A 24,531-nucleotide genomic window follows, 5' to 3' on the forward strand; every position below is an offset into this window, starting at 1 on the left:
AACATACATTAATGCTGTACATTTTTAAAGCTGTTTGGGTTTTTTTTCTTGTCACAAGAAGAAAAGAAAAACTGAACAGCTGCTAATGAAACACAGAATCCATTTTCATAGTGTTGTTTTATATTCTATCATTGTATTGTGATCAATCCAATTAACTTTACAAACATAATTAATGTGTTATTCACAGATGTTAATTTTGCCTGTATGACAGATGTTATTTTAATGGAATATTTCTGTATTTGTTAATTAATCATAATCAACTTGCACAGAAGTCTCTGGAAAGCCAATCCACCAGGGCAACATACCTTTTTATCTATCAACAGCTCACATTTACCTCCAACAGCTTGAAATTAAAGTAAGGTATTACAAGAGCTAATGTTTATGCAATGTTTTCCATCACGCAGAGAACGAGGGAAACGCTCAGTCACCACTGTGGAATGCTGGGAGATGCCCTCTACAAGGAAAACGACTTTGCTCTCATTATTGATGGGAAAACTCTCAAATATGCTCTGACGTTTGGAGTGCGTCAGTACTTCCTGGACCTCGCCCTGTCCTGTAAAGCAGTCATATGCTGCAGGTAAGATTTACTCCCGAAACAATAAAATAAGCCCGATATGGAAGAAAAATAAAAAAGAACACATGCAAGTAGGGCTGTAACTAATGGTCAAGTGAATTCCTAGTCTATAAAATGCAAGGAAATGATAGATAATAGTCCATCAAAAAATCCATGAATCCAAACTGTTAAGGAAGTTGTTTATTCTGTTATAACAAAATCATGTTAAACATAAAAACTGTCATCTGTCCAACTGAGAATCTAGAAGTAGGTCATGTTGGGCATCTGTGTTTTAAAATGACCCAAATTAAATTAAGAACTCTGTGGCTGAACTATAAACTATTTCAGTGCCATAATGCTCATTCATTTTTTATGGCAGTAGTTTAAAAAGTGTGATAAATTTAAATGGAAACTTTCAACATTATGAAGCTACACTGTTGACCTGCCCAGGCCACATAAATAATAGGAAGTACTTAAGTACTCAGGCAGCCATGACGGGGTCTGGGGCCACAAGTCAGCACCGAAGCAAACCTGTACATGCTGCACTATTACTCTGTGCATTACGTAAAACATTTTATTTATATTTTTCCCCCCACTTTTAGCCGCCTTTGCCTTGTGCACACTCTGAGGGCACTAAGATACACTGGGAGATGAATGAGGCCTCTTAAAGCACGGAGAACATAAACATTAACAGTTTCACGGCTAAAGACAGACATGCAGTTTACAACATCACCTCCAGAGACTTTCTTTACTGAATATCAGCAACTTTGGTGCATAGGGAGCAAGCTCCTGAGAGGGATTCTACAGGCTTTGCTGTCAGGCATAAGGTGAAGTTTGAAGTCTTGTAAAGCCAGAGTTTTAAGATGTGTCACAACTGTGACCCAATGTTTGGCTACACTTAAAGGATTAATTAAAACCTTAGAGAAAAGATCTAGTAGTATTTGTAGTAGTTCACCGTACAGTGCAGTCATGGTCACTGCAAAGTTCACTGTTACTGCATTTCATATAAAAACAACATTTCTTTATTATTCTTTATTCTATTACAGTTTCACAAATCAGGTTGAATGTGGCACTGATTAACAGAAAAAGCTTGACCATAGAGGCGTAACACTCATGATGAGGCTAGTTTCAGTCGTCCTCAGATCTGTCATTTAATGTGCTTTCTAATAAACACAGATCTGTTATTGGATTCATTACCTTTAGTATAAAATTCACCATCCTCTTTCATTGCTTTTAGAGTGTCTCCTCTTCAGAAGTCAGAGGTGGTTGAGATGGTGAAGAAGCAAGTGAAGGTCATCACCCTTGCCATTGGTGACGGTGCTAACGATGTAGGAATGATCCAGACAGCTCATGTTGGTGTGGGAATCTCAGGCAACGAGGGTCTGCAGGCTGCAAACTCCTCCGACTACTCTATTGCTCAGGTGAGTACAACAGCAGGGACATATTATTGATTAGTAGTTGGAGATCGATTATATAAAGTAGGAAGTTTACCAGTTATTCATTCATTATCTATAACCTCCTATCCTTAGAGGGTTGTGGGTGCTGGAGCCTATCACAGCTGTTACCAATTCTTATTCAGAAAACAAATCATAAATGAGCATTTATATTCTAACTTATAACAACTGCCTGATAGCATCACACTTGTATTCAAAAAGAGTTCGATAAAGACTGCATCAGCGGAAGACAATCTTCAAGTCAAACTCAAGACTCAAGAACCTTGCATCTTGACATTAACACCAATTTCTTCACTTGGACTTCAACCTTTCAACTTGAAAATATATTTTCTTTCCACCAGGTATAAAGATTAAATAGTAAGTTTAATCTTCACTGTGTTTGTAGTTAGCAAATCTTCATATTTGTGAATCTGGAATGAAGAAAGGTTTTCACATGAAAATTGACTTGAATGCCAATTAATTTATCAAATGTACATTATGATTTGGAACTCAAAGTTTAAGTCTTTGAACTTGACTTGTGTTGTCAGTCTTGAACTTGGGATTTGACTCAGGACCTGAGACTTACTCATAACTTAGCAGCTGTGAGCCATCAAAAGAATTGGAAGAGGAAGAAGTTTTATGTCCCAATTTTATGAACAACAATGAATTTAATTATTAGAAAAGAATGACTGAGACAGACCCACATGTTCAATTCCCAACATCAGTTTTCGTTTTTGTTCGTCCTTTCAAACACTTGTCTGAACAACTCGGTTTGCTATCGCTGTGGTTCTGTCCCTTCTGGAAACTCATCACGTCGGCTGGTGTTTACCCCACGTGGGGCAAACATGCACACAAAGAATGCATTCATTCCAACCAGAGAGAAATGACTTGATCAAGCGTTTACACAGTTAGTAGGCACTGATATTTTAAAATTTTAAGTATCACAGAAATACATTAAAACTTCCTTGTTCTGGATTCAGCCTGTCTATACTGAGTTAGGTGGTCACATGAGACATTTTTGTGTGATTAGTAAAATACCTGTAATACCTGTAATTGTAGCCAGTGACTTGGTTTCAGCTCCAGTAATCTCAGAAAAAAAATATTTACACTCTGACCAAGCTAAAGTATAAAATGTAGTCTATATTTTTCATGCCCTGTCCTCTGAAATGATGAATCATATTCCACAAATTGCCAGTCCTGTCAATGCCTTCTCAAGTGCAGTATGTGTTAGTGATAGCTCGGCACATTGTTCTGAGTAACAATGGGTCGTATGTCTGAAAAGGCATTAGCCTATACAGTGAAGAAGTAACACCTGTAAAACAGGCATCTGGTGACATCTAACTCCCAAAATCAATACACAGAAACAGATTCCAGCAAAATGCTACTTCAATACATATCTGCGTGCTAACAGCTAGTTCGTCTGAAACTCTGGGCTGACATGTGATACCTGTTGACAACAAAAGCAGTTCCTATATCATGGCTCCGATGCACAGCATGCCCCTCAGTACATCATGTTTCTGTTAAAGCCACAGGGCTTGTGAGTATGAGAAGGCAGTAGTTGACACGGTGCACATTCTGTGCTTCAGTAGGCATTTACTCCACCAGAGAGATCTGTTTGTCTTAAGTGACCTCTTCTGTCTTCATGATATGCAGAAAGTGTATGTCTTTCTAAGACAAGTGACCCCTATAATCCATTTAGGTTGTATCCCAACGTCAAATGAAATTACACCTCCAGACTTCCAGTGGTACTTTCCAAACCTTCATGTAACGCTACATTAACCGTAATTTGCTGACTGCAAACTGAAATCAATCCTGGACGTTGTATAACTTGTTTTTCTGTTCCGATCCGTAACTTATATGAATGTTCTGTCGGTGACAGATGCTCTGGACTGGGCAGCTAGTTTCTAAGATTTTATTCTTGAACACTCTTATCTGTTAAAGAAAGAGAAGACTAGAGAGGCTGAAGTACCTCTGCTGTCCGTCTGTCATCATGTCAGGTCTGTGCTAACTGATGTTTCATCCGGCCGTTTGTGGGGGTCACACAAACTGGGGGGCACGCTGTGCTTTCATTTCACAGAGGAGCTCTGTGGTGATGCTGAAAGACAAGCGGACCTTTAAATAAACAAACTTGTGTTCCTCTCAAAAATCTAAGTTGAATTCTCCTCCATCTAACCCCCACTCCAGTTTCATAGACATTTTTAAGAGCTTTTCTTCTGTCAGATGGCAGGGCAAAGCGATGAAACACGCCTCAAAGTTCTGTTCCAGTGTTATCATATTGCCAGAAATTGCACTAAAATTGAAAGTTCCCTATAGACCCTTAATAGTGGTATAATTACGAAGCCATTTAACTATTATGCTGATCCTTTAGAGACCAATACCCCCATACGAACCCCTCTAATTTCAGCAACTCAAAGCTCGGCCATACAGTCTCTGAATAGACATTTCTGGAATGTGTTAGTGAGAGCTTTGGCCAGAGTGCCTCATCAGTCCTGTAGCTCTCTGTAGGGGAATGACAAAAGACTTTCTTTAATCTTGAACTTTCTGTAACTGCTCTGATCTCTGATTATGAGGAACCATTAGACAGTATACTGTACACAGACTTCTGCTGTTCATTCATCTTGTCGTTTTCCTCCATTTACTTCCCTCCCACACAGTTCAAATACTTAAAGAATCTGCTGCTCGTCCATGGAGCCTGGAATTACAACCGTGTAGCCAAGTGTATCCTGTACTGCTTCTACAAGAATATTGTCCTCTACATCATTGAGGTAAGTATCACACAGTCGCTCTCAAGACTGAATGTCATGCAATAAACCAGATGTGAATGCAGAGCTTTGACATTTTTTTTCCCCAAATGGCACAACTATGTAAAGGCAAAGATTCCTTGTTAGAGTTTCCATGTTTGTATTTCTGTTCACTGGCCTCTCATAGTACCTGCCAGTTTGTGCGGTTCCTCTGTGAATGGTTTGTGTTTTGACATATCTGGGCAGAATAAACGGGTACAATCACAGACATACACACACAGCAATGAAGGGAAAAGTATATGTAATTAACAGGAAGTCTGCCTTTAGAAAGTCTGTGCCAGTTTTTGAGTCCTTAGAGTATTAATCCATGCACTTAAACTGAATAATAGTGATTTATAACCGTCACACTAGTGGTACGGTTACAGCCAAATATGCCAACAAGTAAAAAGTAGAATAATTATCTATAAGTGTATAATGACATAATAACATCGTTGTAACTGTCTGGCATCAATATATGATATTAATTTAACTGAACTATATCAAATTCAAAATTCAATCACCTTCTTTTTCCCGTTTATTAGATCTTTTTCTTGTGTTGTGCTTGATTAAAGTTCAACAAACTATATGCCCCTGAAAATAAATAACCTTCTCAGGGTCTTCACATGAGGTTAAACAGACAGACATTAAGTTGTCCTATTGAACTTTTGCTCCAGCCTGTGATTATTTAAGTTTTATTGTACTAATGTGCCCGAGATGGAAAATTAATAGTAAGTAATAAATACTATTTTTATACACCCACCCCCAACTGTCCCTGTATGTCAGTGGATGAGGTTAAGGTAGTTTCATGCATGTGTCTCTGTCGGTCAGTTGGTGTGCGGTGAGTTTGATGCCATTTGACAGACACCAGACCCGGTGCAGATTGCAGCTTCAGAGCTTTAACCATGAGTGACCAGACAGGTTAAGTGCTTCCTATCAGCAGCAGCTTTATCACCGGCAGTGCTCAGATGTTTTGATCTACAGGCCATGCACTTGTCCGACGAAAGGAGCAGCTTTACCTTCTAAAACATCATCTAAAAAGTTCTAAATCAGAAACTGCTGAGTGTTTTATCACACTCTGTCCTACCTATATCTGCAGTGGCACTAAAAAAAAATGCAATTGGAAATATGAGCAACTTAAAATTCTCTTTTATTCATCACCTTTTGGTGACCTCTGATCCTGTCACATCGTCGTTATAGTTTATGTGCCATGAAAAATCAGTAGGCTACCTTTAACATTCCAGCGTGTCTGCTCCTGGCTTATTGTGACCTAAAGTGAAAGAGGGTCGTTGGTCTCTTTCCAGGCTGTAACTGCATTTATAAATTAATTGAAATTGCCCTTTCCCAGATAAGGTAAAGTAGCAGGTACCAAGTTCAAAGTAAAGTAAAATTCAATTTTCACCAATTTCGTTTGACATTTCGTCTAAAAATGTAATTTATTTTGTTCATCCCTCTTCCTAACCATATATAATCTTGACAGTGGGATTCAATGTTTAAGTTCAAAAGAGGTGGCTTATCTTTATTCTTTGACCTTCATCTAAATTCTATTTGGACTGAACCCATAATCATGTAAAAACCTGTAAAAAATTCTTCTTAATCTTAATACCCATCTTTTTTTTTTGCATCCAGCTCCTCTTTGAAACATACCAAATCCCTTTCCTTTCAAGTGTCTTTTCCAACAACTGGAATAACATCTATAGTTCTGTCTGCAGGGTGAGCTGCTTTCCAGCACACCTTTTGTTGCTCTGAGAACATAAGACCCCTCCCCCACATGCTGCACCCCTTCAGGGGACTGAGGACAGATAATAGGACATTTCTTAACTTTTTGGCTGCCTCAGTATTCCAAATGTGCCTGTTTTGTAAGAGCCTGACATCTAACACACCAGCTACCCCGGGGTACGAGTAAAAGCTGCATTTGTTGCACTAATAGGTTTACTTTCGAGCTTGCATGTTTTCCTCGTTGACCGTCGGGCTACTTTGGAAGAAGAGAATCGGTGATGTTGATGTAAATTTTAACTTTTTGTCGGCAGTGCCATTGTCCTGTACAGTGTGCGTGTTACAATTTAAATACCAGAGCCGGGACACTGTGTTTAAGCCTCTTTTCATCTCTTTCTTGTTCCACTGGGTCGCTGGTTCCGTATAAGAGACATTGAGTAGGAGGGTGAAGAATTCTCAGGCTTTTGTGGTAGATGTGAATGTGAACGCAACTTAGTCTGTAGCTCTTGAGATATTTCAGGACTTTCTGTCACTGCACCGGATGATCGATAGACAGTTTGAACTGCTTCAAAGTCTCTTTCTTTTCCCATTTTTAGTCTTTCTTTTCACATTTTTGATCCTGTTTATGTTTGGCATTTCTTTTCTTAATCAGTGAGAAAACAGTGCATGCACAGTAACAGGTAATGCATTATTAAGGTGAAAAAAACCCCAGCTATAATTGGAAATATTTTCAAACAATAAGCTCAGCAACTTAATGAACCTCAGGCACAATTCATAACTTCATAGGAGTGAAAAAGAGAATTTGGGCGCATTAAAGCTAAGAGACCTTTCAAAAGGAAGCCATAGCAACTTGGTCCAAATAGACGATCCAGCTGGCCACTCAGGTTTGATTGACACATTGCCAGGGTGCTACAGAGGGGTCTGATAGACAAGTGGCATTTATGAGGCAATTACATGAAAGCCCATTCAGTGGAGCTCAGAGACGGCTGGGAGTAGCAGAGCAAAGCTTGCCGACCAATGGCACTGAATTAATCCACGCAGAGCATGCCTGGCATTGTAAGACAGCTTCTGTTTGTAGCTCCACATATTTCCAGCATATTTATCAGCTCCTGTTTTATGTCCCTCTTTATTCTTTGCTGGCTTTGTATATGAATGCCATTAGCAATTCTGCAGCGCTAAGCTTAAGAGTATCAGGACTCACATTGTTGGGGACAAATGTCATACTCCTCCCCACCTCACAGCCACCTTTGCACAACTGCAGAGCTGCTGCCTTGGAATCAATGATTTTTCATTTGCTGATGAATATGCAAGTCTTCTTATCGGCTAGCCCCGGCACAATCCTCTTTTTTTACGGCTCCCGCTTCCTTCCATCACTGTTTTTCACGATGTGCAGTGGGGGAGAGAGGCCAGACACACCCCTCCACTGAGTGGCACTCAATGAGGAGAAGAAAAGGGGAAGAAAAGTCCTGCCTGGTACTTCCCCTAATGAGCAAATCAATGCATCTGTCCCTCAAGAGATGAAGAAAGTGAGAAAGAGAGAGAAGCTATTGGGACCCCAAGGACCAGGCCAAAACACTCACACAGAAGCAGTTACCACATGCTATGAATAGGAGCCTTTTTTAACTTAGCACAACAATATATCAGCCCAGAGCCTCTCATTGAGCAGAGCTGTAATTAATTCAGCAGTTTGACCTACCCACTAGCCTCTCGTTTCTATTACTTGGACCACGTTAATGGTTGAACCTGCCTCATGGCTTGGGCTTCATCTACACACAACCCATAGCAACGGCATCAGAATGTATTTCTCAACAAGCCAAGGCCCAAAACACCTAAAACTGTTGTTGTATTGCCAGTGGATGTACAGCACATCTTTGGATTCAGAGCCACATGTTCCCTGATGAGTTTAAAACCAGGCCCACTCTTATAAAAGAAACAACATCATGGTAGAGTGCACCTGATGGAGTAGAGGGTGGGAGCTGTGATGGGTGGGTGTGACAGAGGGGGGAGGTGAGGGGCAGGGTTTGGGGGCACACACATAAACACAAGCTTCATCTACAGCTTCCCCCGAACCCATGAAGGGAATGAACAGGGGTAAGGGGTGGGGGGCGTTTGGTGACATTTGTTTTCATGCATATACGCTTACACGATTAAATGGGAAGGACCAGTGGCAGATTGGTATTGGTCGTGCAGACAGTGGCAGTGGCGGGTGGGGCCCTCAAAAAGGCTTTGTCCCAATGTGAGAATTTGTAGCAGTTCATGCCTTCATAATGAAGTTAAATGAAGCGAGGAAATGCTTGGTTGGCCATGGCCAAAACACAGAACCCCTGATGTTCCCTTGACAGTTTTGGCATGAGCGGGAGTCTGTATTGGTCCACAAAGTGTCAGACAGTAATGCTGCGAGATGTGATTTCTATTTCACAATATGCAAACAATTTTTAGGCTGTGCAGTCAATTTACTCCAGGGTGTGTCAGATGAATCTACTTAACACCAATAAAAAAGCTCTCACGTGCCAGTTTTCCTGCCAGATTGTATATGTTGGTCTAAGTGCATGTTAAAATAATTCATTTAGAATACCTGGCTTCTGTCCTAATCTCAGAGGCATTGTTTTGTTCAGATAAGTATGACTAATCAAGATACGCTGATAAGATGTATTTCCACCCAGCAGATGGTTCACATTACCTCTGTCTCCTTTTCCTGACACAATATATCAAAGTCTCCATCATTCAGAGCCCCACAGTCCCGACTCTGGCCCTACAACTAACCTCATCTGTCACCCACATGTCGTCAGGTAGAAGCAGTGTGTAAGATATATGTTTGAAGGTAATCCTGCGATGAATCCAGGGGACAATTTACATTGCGGAGGTAGCATCTGGAGGTCTTGGCTTTCCCACTACCACTCATGCCCGTCTTGGCCTTTCTGCCTTTCTTGAGTTTGAAATTTGGCTAAGATAGACAAACGACCTGTTGCTAAGAGGTCAGAAATTTAAACTAAACTGTACTAGTTTAAAGATATTTCCATATATATTTTTTTCACATTCATATTTTTTTCCATTTTCCTCCATAAACAATAATTTTTGCTAGATGCATCACTCTTGCAGAAATTTCAAAGATATATTAGCAGAGCTGTTCTCAATTTGATCTGTTGTGATACAAATGATAGACCCTCTATCTGAGTGAAGAATGTAGTGCAATGGAAAAATGGATTGTTAGTCTGTAGACACAGTGAGCCTATCTTGAATCTGATAATAGTAACCACTCACCCTCACTATCACTAATAGAAAGCATATACTGAAAGGGCAATTAGAGAGACTACAGAAATGTGGTACTGTTTTCATCATCTTGTTTGAGTAAAGCAGTATCAAATTCATGACTAAGTGCTTCACAGATTAAAATGACAGTACTGGAAAAGAGAGATTTTTGGTCATGAGAGGAAACTTGTTATCATGGTTCGCCACAGAAAATGATAAACGCTTGCATATAAATTATAAATGAGTGATTACATTGCTTTTTTGGAATATTTTACTGTTCTGACTCTGTGGTTTTTGTCTTTGTCTTAGATCTGGTTTGCATTCGTCAATGGCTTCTCTGGACAGATTCTGTTTGAACGCTGGTGCATTGGCTTATACAATGTGGTGAGTGTTAATATAAAATGCTCTCTACATAGCCCATTTTTCTCCTCGACCACTGTCCCCTCTTTGGCGCAGAACTGATTTGCCCTGGTGCCCCAAAACTGATCCTTTTATTGCGTGACTATGTCATCTACATCCTGAAAAAGCTCTTTATTTATGACCTGCTGTCAAGACCATACTCCCTCTGTGCCCCAAACTATGTACTGTATGTGAAAGAACAACAGCTTTGCTTGCCCCAAAGAGTTTAGTTATAAAGAGCAGCTGAATGATAAAAAGAATAGGAAGACTGGAGCAGCAAGGGAGCCGGCTGCTGATGTAGGAGTCCCACAGGGAACCGTAATGGGACCACTCCTAATGAACTCATATTTCATATCTGTCATGAATTAAGTAGAAGGAAGAATGTCAATCTGTAGTCTAATCTTTAATACAATGCCGTTAAGACCACACTGAGTTGATCTGTAACTTTAAACTGTTTATTAAAACAAAATTGATTCAATCAACAAAACAGAATGAGAGAACTGTGAAGTGAAATTTCCTCCAACACTCCTAATCACCCTCAAATGGAAGTCATTTATGGGAGGGACAAACTGTCAAGTCAGAAGGATATTTCCACAGACCTGTCTCTTATTTAATAAAAACCATCACCCCTCAGAACCAGTACTATATCGGGGGTAGGAAGAAGGTTCAGCCTCTTACTTTATCTACAAACTGGGAATTCCACTGGCTCAGTGGGAGTCTGTTGGAGGCAGTGGGCTGAATCCTCCCCTCAAAGGAGGTCTTCTTTGGCCTGGCGCTGAAAAAGAAAGAAGCCCAGTGGAGCATGTCCTGTGGCCCGCTGGTCCTGCAGACTTAGGCCTCCAGACTCCCACACCAGATGGGCCTACAGGGAACTCACACCAATTGACCCACTGAGCCCCTCAGCCACACAATACCATTGCTCCTCTCTCAGCAGCTGCTATACAGAACATTACAACACCACTAAGAAATGACACTTCAGCCAGACTTAAAACCTGCTTCTTAGTCAAGAGCATTGCAGATGTTCACTGGGGATACGGGTTTTGCATATGAACACACTTAAAGCATGACGAATCAAAATAAGAATCCCCAGAGGGTTTTAAGGTCAGTGGTCTTAAATGATGTAAACTTAAGGAAATGGAGAGCAGAATGAAACTCCAGTAAGTTGAGGCGGTGGTGGGAACAATGAAGACAAGCATTATACATTACATTCGTGGACAGATCTTTGAATGAAATTAATTTGAGCAAAATGTGAATTTATCTCAGACATACCACTAATGTTTCTCTGTGTTTTTTATGTAGATCTTCACTGCTTTGCCCCCTCTCACTTTGGGAATATTTGAGCGCTCCTGCAGGAAAGAGAACATGCTGAAATACCCAGAACTCTACAAAACTTCGCAGAATGCAATGGGCTTTAATACCAAGGTAATCTTCTATCATATTAGTTATGTATGTGCCTGTTTGTTGTTTTGTTTTCAAGAGTGCATTAAATACATTTAGAATACTTATTTTATTATCCTCATGTTGGTGTTTTGGGTGTATTTAATTGGACAGATCACTTTCCTTTAGTTTTTGTCCTTTGTCTACAATAACATCAAGTTCCTGCAAATATAACGTAATATTGCATATTTTTAGATTTTTTTTTTCTTCTTTGTGAGAAAGTAATCTGTCTATTGCACTGTATCACTTCTAGAAGATGACTTTGACTTGACAGGAGATTAACAGTTGTCATGGTTTTGGTGACTGGATACAACTCAGCAAGTATTAAAGTTCACAAAACACTCACAAACTTGGTAATTTAACATTGTATAATATAAAGTTTAATTTCGGGATCTACCAAATAACTGAAAAGGTCAAAACAAAATGTCTCACTCCAATTAACATCACATTAATGACAGGATGTTGAGTTGCTAATGCCTCTCCTGTTTCAGTGACCTGGCAGTGTAGTTAGTGGGTCCCCACTTGCGCCTTGTTTGGCCTAGCTTGACCTATTCTGTCTGGTTGTGGGGGCTGTCCGTTAGCTTTCCCCCGCTGGTAATAAAGTTGTCTCCTTCTTTCTCCATGCTGAGCCAGAGAGACTCCTGGACCCTCCTCACAGGCGTGGTGACCTGGTTAGCACCACATGGAGGTGGATTAAAGGCGGATTGGCCATGGTGGTCAGGGGCTGGGAAGGTCAGATTGGTTGGGGGATGCTGCAGAAAGAATCAGAGCAAGGAAGGAATAGAGAGCGTGCTGTCATTTTGTGACGGCATTTGTTGCGGAAAATTATGCAATTTGTTTAAGTGGGGGAGTTGTTTGTTCTCGGAACAAGGGTGTCAGATCACTGTCAGCCCACACAGTGCCAGACGTTGGTTACTTCTCCAGTTTTACTGACCGAGAAATACTAAAATGACAGGATTTAGTCTTGAAGTTTGAAGTAGTACCTTAAAAATTCACTGGTTTGGAAAATGCATCACCTTCATATTTAGAACTGCATATAACTTTCATATAGGATAGTGGACAGAATATTTTACAAGCTGTAAACGTCATGTGGACTATTTCCACAATTTTCTGACATTTTGTAGGGGGGAAAAAAGTCACAGTTTAGATAAGAAATTTTTTTTTTTATTCTGTTATTATTCATTTTACTGTAGATTAGCGATAAAGAACACATCTGCTCATTTATCGTCAAGTATTTTATATGAACCCTGTTATAGGGCAGATTTTCCCTTCGTTAACTTTTTTTTTTTGAAGACTTCATTAAGTTTTCTTCATGCCAAAGAAGGATCACAAAAATATGTGTCTGATAGTTTGAGGCAAATGAACCTCAATTTTGTTTGGGACACATTTTCCAAGACCCATAAATGATGACTCGGCCAGGTCAGCAGGTTGTTTTTGCTGGCTTGTCCACTCTTTTCCCGAGATATTTTCCTTGCAGCTGGCCCGAGGCGAGGCGAGAAAATCCAGCAGGAATTTGGCCCCTCGAAGCCTGTCTTTCTGCACGCCTGGCTCTTTTGTACACAACAGATAGTGTCTTTGTGAATTAAAGCTGTTTGTGTTGAGGTGCAAGAAGGGAGAGAGGGACTGTGTTAGACACTGAAGGCGTGACTCTAGCTATGTCGTTTATTCAGTTTTAATTACATAGTCCGGACACTGTGTAATTATAGTCTCCCCTTTATGTGGCCTTAGTAATTATAGCGGTTTACCAGCAACTATCACCTCATATACAGTACTTTTCTCTTATAAGTCCCCCTTCTTACCTCATTCATTCAAAAGGAAAAAAGGAAGGAGTGGGCAGCTCTGGAAATATTTGGCTCGATATTAATTACTGGCTTTCGTGCGTTTTGCTTTTTTTTTTTTTTGGCAATTAGGACTTTCACAAAGAATCTTTACAGGACAGAGCAGCATTCATTCAGAGAGGATCCTTGGCAACTTGCTGGGAAACAAGGGAAATAAAGAGGTCTGGGCGGCTAGAGGGGTGAAAGGGAGGGTCCCACTGTGACAAATGATTATGAACATTTATTGATTTCATTAACATTCATTAATGTGGAGAGCAAATTAGGGTTGATCTGCACCCCCACAGTGTTTGTGATGGGGTAGTTGAGGAGGAGGCTGATAGAGAGCTGAGCCTGTCAGTGGGGGGCTAATTGGCATAAAAGATGCGATTGTAACATTAGTGATAATTTAATACACGTCTGACCACAGAGACAGAGGAGCGGGGGTTAGCTTTCGGCCAGCCCTTGTTCAGTGTGTTGGGTTTTGTGTACACAGTGGGAGGGTGAGGTAATCCAGGGTGGGGGGTGGCTGCTGTAGGACTTTGTTTGGTTGATAGGAGAGGTGAGGAGGTCGTGCCACTGAGGCCAACGTAGAACAACACTTCTTTCCTTCACTGTACCCCACTCTACACCCCCCCTTCCCTTCATTTTCACACCCTTTCCTGTCAGGATGTTTGGAATGACCCTACAATGTAAATCGGTGCTAATAGCTGCTTTAAAATTACTCAATCTTTCAGAAATGCCAAAAAAAATTCACCTTTAACGGTTGCTTACTTGTCTCCAATAAGTCATGTTTAATGTTTCACTGACAGGTTTGCGCAAGTTGTTGAAAATGGTGTTTTTGAGAAACCCACTAACTTGTCAGCTGCCAAGAATTGCTGATTAAAAAGAAGGCAAAGATTAAAATGCAATGCATGTTTTATTTTCTGCCTCCTCCATCACCCGTTTACTCCCTGAGTCTGACGAATTTTCACCTCTCAGAACTAACACCAACGTCTGGGTCATTACAGGGGAGGAAAAAGGGGGCACAAATGTGGACCATTTTTTGGCAGAATACATTTCACGGCTGTTTTCATGCTACATCGCCCATTAGTGTTTGGTTTGGCCTCGGGCATTGCATAATGTAAATTTGAATCAAGGTGGTTTTGGAGTGGGAGTATTGATTTAAACGACTCATCCAAAGCCTGCATGGCTGCATGGACAGACACACATGCAGACTGCGGTCCACACCACAGTTTTCCAGGCCTCTAATAATTACCATGAAAACAGTTTAATCTCTGTCAGGCTTGTCAGTCTCCCTGTGTGTGATGCTAGACTGAGTTTTGCTTGTTTAAACTCTCCTGTCATTTATTACAACACCAGTTAAGATTCTCACATGAAAGGGCTGAAGCTCAATGAAATGTAAAGAGAGGAAATCCTTGCACTGGCAGCACATATGTTAATGCTGTATAATTATTGTTATTGTTTAGGTGAGTGATTTTATGGTTTCTTTTTCTCATTACTTTTTAACTTTCTGTTAAACAGAAGAATCCTTAAAATTGCCACAAGTTAAAACCTGCAAATTTATAGTGTCCCCTTGCCTTTCACTGCTCGTATACAAACTCAGCAGCCCTTCTATCCCCCATAACACACGCAGAGGATATACAACGTGTCTGTCAGCGGGGTGGCCATTCAGCAAGGAGGCCCCGACAAAACCGCCACTTAGCCTAGCGCTGGGCCGGCACAAAGGGCCCAGGTCAGGGGTTATTTGGAAAGCTGGAGCTCCCCACACCCTTTTCTCATGCTTTTTTTTTTTCACTCTGTCTCTCCCTCTCACTCTCTCTTATTGGAATCTCCTGCCACCTCCAACCCCTCCTCCTATTGCCTCCTTCCCCTCCATCTTTCTTGCCTCTATTTTGCAGGTCTTCTGGGCCCATTGTCTGAACGGTCTCTTCCACTCCGTCATCCTCTTCTGGTTCCCCCTTAAAGCGTTCCAGCATGGTAAGTAGCTCCCAGAGACTCCTCCACGGCTCTCAGTGGACTTGGCGGATAAAGGAGGACAGTCAAACACACATACTTTGTCTTAATTAGTTCTCTCTTTAACCGCCCGTCATGAATTGCAAACATGTGTGTGCTCCAGTCTGAGCAATGCACACTAACAAGTGTATGTTCATGTATGTACTAAAGATAGGTGAAATGCTTTTGCATGCACCTATTGGCACTTCATTTTTCATAAATCACTCAGAAACACACATTGTTCAGTGCCCGTAATGTTTCTAAGTCTCTTTCTGTGTGTGAAAGTAAATGTAAATATAATTCACAATAACTTGATTGATCCATAGAAGGTCAATTGTGCATGTCTGTGCACATTAAAATGCAAGGTTTCTATGTGTGTTCAGAGAGAATAGGGATCTTTGAGCCGGTAAGTCTTGGCTGGCCAGAGCCGAGGACCACACAAGCTTGGGCCTGCTCTCCAAAACAAAGGCGCCAAGCCCCTTCATTCTGACTGACAGGCTGTCAACAAAGTCTCAGCGCTCACAAGACATGTGACCAGCCGGAAGTAAAGGGAAAGGGAGCCTCGCTTTCTTTCTTCACTGGCAGTCGCACACTGTTGATATTTCGGACCCAACCCAAACACACTTTGGGTGTGTTTTTGAAGCAGCATGTTCTGCGTGACTCGCGGTTTAATTCAATCCTATTAATTTTGGAAGGTTTAAGAAAAGAAATTCCTTTTTAATTGCAGAATAAATAACTATTACGTTAGAAAAAACAATGCTGTCCTCTTGATTTCAGCAATGAACTTGCCAGAATGTTTAATTTCTGACCATGATTAATAAACACCAATTCTGATTTTCAGTCTTACTGATGGATTTCCATACAAACACTGTTCCCTTATAGTTGCGAACTGAATTAACATTCCGGCCTTGCTCAGAGGACAGTGATGAACGCAGTTTTTGACTGTGGTTTTCACTTTAAGGTCCCTGTTCCACAAGCGCTTCATGATAACATTCACACCGAGATCTGCTTAGAGTATTATCCTATGTGTGCTGTGTGAACCCCTGAGAGCTGAAGAAAGACAGCACAGGCCCTAAAAGCCTCTTGTTGATTCCCTTCACAGATACAGTTTTTGGCAACGGAAGAACTCCAGACTATCTCCTTTTAGGCAACATGGTTTACACAGTAAGTGCACCAATCTTCTTGACAGGCAGTGTTTGTGTTGTGTTAAAGAGTTCAGGTGTCTGAGCCAAGTGTTATCCAGTTTCGGTAAATGCACATACGTTGTAGTTCCTCCTTGTACTTCTTGTGCCTTTCATTTTGACTGCAGCTGCTTTTTCAGATTTTTAATGCAAAACATATAAATTATACATATATAAAATCACTTTTACTACTAGAGAGGGATAGCCTTGGGTCAATGACAGTGTGATTTGTGTCTCCACAGTTTGTGGTCATCACAGTATGTCTTAAAGCTGGTCTTGAAACTTCATCCTGGACCATGGTAAGTTGAAGGCTCTCACCTCTGTGGTTGAGGCTCTGTTATCTATTTTCAGTTTTATGTGACCACTGATACTTGTGACACATTTTACATCCTCTTCTTATCTCCAAATCTCTTTATGGTTTGGTCCCACCGGGCTTGTTACCATAAACCCAGTGAAATGTATAGTAACTCTGTCAACTTGTCAAGGCCTGTTCCGACCCTTGCATTAAGATCCGATCTGACCAATCCATTCACGTAAAACACAGGTGTGAGCACCCCCAGGAAGCATTGAGAACCCACTTGAGGGATCTGATCTCTGACCACAATTGGAGGTGGTGTGTCCATGTGTGTCTTCATTTTTTTGGTAGTGTGAATGCAATGGGTCTTGAGTCGCATTAATGACCTCCTATACTCCTCCTAAGAGTTTTGCCTCATTCAGTCAGAAAAAAACTAAGACGTTATTATAAATGATCGCCTGAAAAATAATTAATGAGAGTATTTGAGTATTTAATATGAGTACACGAGTGTCATTCTGTGATAATTATTGATGCAGTCATGTTGATGTATGAGGAGACCCGGTTAAGTTATGTATTTCCTCTTTTACAGATGCCTTTATTTACCTTTATTGCTGGAGATTACGGTGTGTATAGAAACTTCCAGGGTTGGAGTTATTATCTGAGTTTTGTTCAGGTCTTACTAACGTCAGGGTGGAGATCAGTAAACAATAACTTAACGTGTGTGCCAAAGTCATGACACACAGATAAGACAGCGCTGTCGCAGCGGTAGTGATCCATTAGAGACATCAGCTGTTATAATATTTTACTGCACCCCAGATGGGGCACAGTGGCAGGTTATTTGCCTACAGAGCACGAAACAGATCAGATCTGGAGACACATTTGGAGACGCATGTTAACGCCAGGTCTGAACGCACGTACCTAAAGCTGGGCACTTGCGATCGGATAGCTCAGATCGGATCTTAATGCAACTTCTGAACAGGCCCTCAGAAAGCACTCAATGTAAACTTTGAAGCCCAAATTATAAAATGAATTTAAATGATGTAAATATTATGAAAGATAAACAAAGAGCTAAAAGATTTCCATTACTGGCCTCTGATTCTCCACAGTTCAGTCACATCGCCATCTGGGGAAGCATCGGCCTGTGGGTGGTGTTTTTCAGTATCTACTCATCCCTGTGGCCCCTCATCTCTCTGGCACCCGACATGTCAGGCGAGGTAAATGTGCTCATGCATATTCTTACACAGTCTCCCTCTCTTTTTCCTTTTCACTTTCTCAGCAACAGCTTTATCCAGTACTAAAAGAAACTGCTCGTATGATCGTCTATCACCGGCCGACATGTAGAGCTTTCAAATGAATTTTTTTGCAGAGAGATGCTGGTGGGAAAATTCCGAGTCAAACTTGACACAGGTCTTTGTAAGCAGAGAGGAGTGTAAACTGTCAGACCTCTGGCTTGTGTTGCATAATGACTTAATTGGGCCAATTTGCCCAGTGTTTGTGTTACATTTCCCTCCCTCGGTTCTGAGTATCCACAGGTGACACTGAAACAGAGAAGCAGTCTAGAAGCTAAGCAAAGAGACGTCCTAAAAATCTAAAACTCAACGCTCAGCACCCAAACATATAAATTTTAGATTAAAGAAACAACCTGCAAACTTTTGTTTCTTTTGTGCTTTTTGCTTTTGAATGTAAATACCACCACAGGTGGTCATATTAAACAGGTGACATTAACCAGTGCTTTCTAGGGAATGGACTGAGGCACAGCCTACAGTAGACGAGACCAACGTTTTAAGTAAATATTTTCTTTGCAAGGATGCTGTGCAAATAGATCACTTAATAATTCAGCATTACTTCCTCTTAAAACAAACTGAAACTATTCTTAAAAAACAGAACATGCACACCTCTTAAAACGTGTCTCGGTAGTCAACAGATCTAAGCTTTTCTGCTAAACCAGACAGCGTGTCCATAAATATGTAAATACTACCACTTTTCATTACTGAGATACTTGATTGTTTGAGAGAAATGAATATCCTTGAATAGCAGCTCACTAGGACAAGTTTTCAAGCATTAACTAGAACATTTTGCACAGAGGGTACAGTGGTGTATACCACAAATTGTTCCTTATATAACAGGAAAGATGGTCTGTTGACAAATCTAAATTAAGAACATGTTGCCTCATGAAAAACAGTGTAGAGCCTTATGGGAAGCAGAATTTAACTAAATCCCTCCATAAAGTTACATTCAGGTACCGCAAGATTTAAAAACAGTCAGGCCTATTGGTCTGTCTGAAACGAAAAAGACTTCATTTGTTATGATTCTCTTGAGAGTAAAGATGAAGTCATTTTACATGTTATTGCTCAGTGTATGACGATTTAAAAAAGTGAGTGGAGAGTTAGATGAGAAGATTAATACCACTCTCATGCAGTCAGTGGAGGGATGGCTTAGTTTAGCAAGACTGAAAACATGCTGTGATTTTGTCCTCCAGTAACGGAATCCACCTACCTGCACCTCTAAGCTCACTTATTAACACAGTATGGCTTTTTTGTTTTATCAGCGCAAAATCCAAACGGTAAAAACGGCACCTCTGCGGTTTCTTTAGCCCACAACAGGAAACAATCTACTTACATGTATCAGCAGGTTATTAATGCAAAATGTGTTTTTTGTACAAGTTCAACAAAGGAGACATAATATGTTAATTAGTTGGTGGGTTTTGTTACCTTTGGACAGAGCCAGAATAACAGTTTCTCCCTTTCCAGTGTTTATGCTAAGCTATTTTAACCAGCTGTTGGCTATAGTTTCATATTTACAGAGACATAAGAATGGTATCAATCTTCTCATCAAACTCTCTGCCAGAAAGTTTCCCATAATGTCAGGCTATTCCATTAGGGGCTGCAATTTTTTGCCAGATGTCCTTCCTTTCTGACCAGCTCTGCTGGGTGGATTATTATAGTTTGTACTTTTGGAAGGGAAGGTTTTTGTTGCAGATTTGATTTGTTACACTTTGGACAGTAGATTAAATTATTTATGTTGCATATAAGTGATACCATCCATTTAAAACACATAACTAACTACAAACAGAAATGCTTCACTTTTTGCTCTGCTTGCTCAATCACACACGCACAGGTGATAGGGGATAGGATGAAGCTAGTATGCCTATCTGTGGAGCCCGCTGCTTTCATCCATGCCCTGCAGCACTTGACTGAAGACAGTAATGGTGTCCTGTGGGTAGATGGTAACTCTATGCCCAGCCCTAACTCAGGGATGCCAGTACATCATCAAACAGGGACACATCTCTCTGAAACCTGAGAAGGCATCAGAGACACAATCTCCACTTCCAAGACTGTGTAGCCTCTGAAGAGTACGATTATACTCAACCCTGATGCAGCCCCACATAATTCACCACCAACTCCCTAATGTGTACTTGAATCATCCAAAAAAAAAAAAATAAAATCTGCGCTCTCTGTACTTCCATCTATTTTCTTTTACCCTCCTAGCTTTTTTCTCTTTTTGTTCACCCTCTCCCCACCGCTGCCAGTTGAAAAACTGCCTAAGGGCCAACGGCCTAACAGACACCAGAACTCCCTTCTCCTCCTGTTTCTGCTCTCACTCACTACCCAGCGCACCGCCCTTAGCAAGAGACGCGAAGCAGCGCTCTGCTCCATGTGAGCGCATTCATCAGTGTCAGGTAAAATATTCTTTGGACGATTGACAAGGCAGGTGCAGGATCCATCTACAAAATGCCATGAAACAGCTAGTATGTTTTTCCCAGATACTCCCAGACTGGTTCCATCCCTGGGCACATATCTCATCCTGTTTTCACCTCACAAAAGTCTGACACAAATATCAAAAGAAAATGTCAGATTACTCTGTTCTGGCAGTGTAGTCTGCCACACTAAGCCGCTTAGCCTCACCTCGGGAGATGTCTCGTGTACGCTCTGTCACACTGACCTGCTGTCATGCCTCTGCTATCAACGCAGCTGTCTCCAGTACAGTCCATTCCTTCTCTCTCCTCACTTTTCACACACACCTTTGCTGCTTTTCAATATCTGCTGCAGGCTGCGGTGAAGTACCTCTCGCTCTGTCAGACTCAATTACATGACACCAGCCACATGGATTTTAGACTCGGTTAGGCTGCAGAACTCCCAGAGTTTCAGCTCAGTGATAAGAAACGTTTTCTCAGGGAGGAATCACATTACCAAGAAGTTTGATTTGTGGTGTGCCAGGAATGCAATCAGGACTGATATGAGATATTGATAAGATTAACAGGAATAAAACTTTACTTAACAGGTTGACATTAGAAATTCTTTTGAAAAAGCATGAATGCTGATCACATTGAGCCTCCTTTTAAAAATATATCCCGTTGGTCTTTGATCAGGTATTAGCAACTTTATACTTTAAGTTTCTTGTTGTTGTTTTTTTGTTGTTTTTTTGGAACAGTGGAACATGTTGCGTGTTAATTGACCATCTTTGAGTGAGCAAATATCTAACATAAGTTTGTGTGGTAATGTTAGTCTTGTCTAAATGTCTGTCAGACCCTTTTTGACAGAGTTAGGAAGGTTCCCACTGATTTTGTATGTTGTTGTTTATATGTCCATGATTGCTGATTATTTTCCAATGTACAACATTGTTATTTCGTTCCTGAGGTTACCTTCCTGATTTCAGTAGAGTTAGAAAACCAAGTTAAACAATTTGCAACATACTTGAAATTGGATTTGATGCCCCGAAAACAACAAACCCTTCTACTGATCACTGAAAGGGTTTATATGTATTTGAATAGTCTATCGAATAGAACCCATAAAGACTCTCGCAACACATTTACAATTTTTGCCCATTTTGCATTTAGCAGGCCGTGCTGTTCTTCACAAAACAAATTCACACCAGTTGATACACATGACAGATATGACTGAATGTGAGGTTTGCTTCAGAGTTTGTTCAGATGAGAAGACTGACATTTGTTCGTATATGTGTGTCTACACGACTGTGAGAACTTTAGAGAGATGTTTGTCTAAGACTTTAATTAATCAAATTCTGGTTCTGTCCTGTCTCAAATATTCCTGACTTAAACTATTTTGAAAGATAACATGGTGGTATTATTGACCGCTGTTCATTGCTGTAGTTGTGTCGATACAGTTCCTCTCCACATATCATGTTTGTGTGGTTTAAAAGCATTTGCTCTCTTTGTCCTCTCTTGGCTAATGATTGATACACCATGACACAAAGTTTGTGTAATAACAGACTGACTGATGTACAGTATGGGTGTAAATAAACGGTTTTAATCTACTGTACACTCTGTAAATATCATGTGCATAGTCAGCCGTGAGACTGCTGACTTATAAGTGTTTATAGAAAGATTTTTTTTTTCTCTGTTTTTGTAGTCGATGTCTTGCTGTCTTTGCTCGGCAACACACAGGGGCATGTAGTGGAAGAAAAATCCAGCTGAGAAAGTCACTGTTTGTTTTCCATACTGACCATTATTTGGGATGTATATTGGCATATTTGTCTTTGCTTATGACTTTTGAGGAAGTTTTTTTTCTTTTGTTTTGCTTCTCGTACTCCACTGTGTTGATGAATTTGTCTTGGCAGTGCTGTGTCAACCACCTTTTTATCCATAAGAGGTTCTAACTTTGTATTTGCACAAGAAAGGGTGTTGTGGATTTGAGCCGCTTTTGGACGAATGTATCACTTCATCTTCAATTTCCCTCCTCTCGTTGAAGCTGACACGTGCAGTGTTTTATGATTAAGCCAGTTGGAGAATCAACATACAGTACATGGGTGCAGACAGAAGTCTGAGACAGGATGCAACTTAGTCTAACCCTTCTCCTCTCAGCATACCCAATAAAAAAGTGTTATACAAAGAGCTCTGTGTACTCGGGCAGCCAGTGTCTGAATATTAGCATCTTTGAGATGTTGTACAGCTGGTAGAGTGTTATGAAGTTGGCTTTTCATAGTCTTGTTTGCTGAATCTAGAGCATACAGTGGGCTTGCAGGGTAAATTGTGAAGTAGTGGATAAGCTCGACTCAAATTTACCATTACAATGGCAGCCATTAACATAATGCATGATGGGCTATCTTAGGCATGTCCAGCCAGGTGCCAGATTCCGCTGATCAAGTCTTCCTGGAAAAGGACGCATATTAAATACCTAAGTTTGTAGGTCTGGTATTGGTATCCCTAGACGTTTTCTTCCAGAGATTAAACTTCTATTGAAACGGGATAGATTGACTGAACCTTGACTTTTTTTCCCGAAAGCCCTTGTTTCAAACTCTACACATATACGTGGAAACTGAAATGAGCAACCAGTGTATCAGCCTCTGTACAGCTTTAGTGACATTTGGGTAAAGTGCCTTCCTTATGAGAGCTTATAGACCCAGACTTCTTATTGTTCTTCTTATAGAAGCACTAATGAGCAGCAGACATTGTCTTCCACTAATGTACAGGTGGTGGTTTTGTACTAATATACATAGCTATTCTCCAACAAGGAAGTACAAGGGTAGTAAACAGAGACGTAGACAGTACAAATGCTGAGTTGTGCTGCTCGCACAGCCATTATTACAATGCCTACATAGACTAGGTTGCATTGCCCATGAGCAGCCTGCAAATTTCATGGAGCTGGGTATTTCAAAACCCTGTATCCTAGATTGCTCTGTGAGCAACTACAACAAAGTAAAATGTTACATTGAGCATTGTACATGTTGGTAACAATAAGCCATGCAAACAGCACAATGGTTTAAGTAAATTTCTTGTTGAGTGTTGCTGTGAATCAATACACTAGCCTTTAGCTATTTATTTGTTGGCCAAACATGCCATTACCTTCCAAAAATGCCTTGCCCAACAGTCATCTTCCCTCTTGGCGCTGCTGGTTTTGTCATTTCAAGTTTATGTTTGGGATCCTGAAGATCTCGGCTCTCATATTAAAATACAGCATTTCATTTTCAGTGTTGAAAATATAAAGATAGCACAGGATTTTGAGCAGCGTCTGTGGAACCCCACTGGATACCTGAAAGTAGAAAAGTTAGCTGAGATAGACTGGCGATTTTCTGAGAACCAATGACATCACTGGTAAATAAAGATTTGGTCTGGAGTGTTCATCTGGGTTGCACTTGTGTTTGAGTGAGTAACACAGAATGTAAACATCATTTGTATGGGACACTACCAAAAAACAGACTTCTCTGACGACTATGCTGTCACCAACCTCTCTGTTTGGAACAAGCAGGAATGCTCCAACATCTTACTCCATGGTCTTCACTAGCTGGCATCTTGCATGTGTGTGTGTGTGTGTGTGCACATGTGCATGTATGATTGCTTCTGTCTGTCTAGTCTCGCGTCTCTTCTGTCTGTGTGTGGGTGTGTGGCCATGAGGGGGTCGTGGCCTGTCAAAACACAACCCTACATGCCAACGGACACTACTGTCTGTCCACCCAGACAAGTTTATTAGTTTGTCCTAAAAATACAGCCCCGCTCCCTGGACCTCTCTCACCCCCATCGGCTCCCAGGGGCCCCCTGGTATGAGACATTGCTAGCATCCACCAACACTGCTGACCCCCGCTTGTAGTCATGGAGCCTGACCAGATGCCTGAAGACAAACATTTGTTGTTTGTAATTGGTCAGATTCGTTTAGGTTCTGGAAAGTGATGGACTAACAAGGAATTAATGTAGTTTGTTTATTACTGTTGTTGTGTAAAACACGAGT

At 40.8% G+C, this 24,531-nt stretch overlaps 1 protein-coding gene across 2 annotated transcripts in view; it reads left to right on the top strand.

Moving 5' to 3' along the window:
* Window positions 1-24,531, top strand: part of atp8a1 (ATPase phospholipid transporting 8A1) — a 66,205-nt gene that overhangs the window by 31,390 nt on the left and 10,284 nt on the right. For both annotated transcript variants that reach the window (XM_084550462.1, XM_084550463.1), the window contains 9 exons: window positions 405-577; window positions 1,791-1,974; window positions 4,641-4,751; window positions 10,038-10,112; window positions 11,427-11,549; window positions 15,280-15,358; window positions 16,476-16,537; window positions 16,797-16,853; window positions 17,956-18,063. In XM_084550462.1, the coding sequence (XP_084406588.1) occupies window positions 405-577; window positions 1,791-1,974; window positions 4,641-4,751; window positions 10,038-10,112; window positions 11,427-11,549; window positions 15,280-15,358; window positions 16,476-16,537; window positions 16,797-16,853; window positions 17,956-18,063 (972 nt within the window). The remainder of the gene's footprint in view (window positions 1-404; window positions 578-1,790; window positions 1,975-4,640; window positions 4,752-10,037; window positions 10,113-11,426; window positions 11,550-15,279; window positions 15,359-16,475; window positions 16,538-16,796; window positions 16,854-17,955; window positions 18,064-24,531) is intronic.

This window comes from Chelon labrosus (genome assembly GCF_963514085.1).
Source record: "Chelon labrosus genome assembly, chromosome: 8".
In the NCBI taxonomy this organism is placed as follows: Eukaryota; Metazoa; Chordata; class Actinopteri; order Mugiliformes; family Mugilidae; genus Chelon; species Chelon labrosus.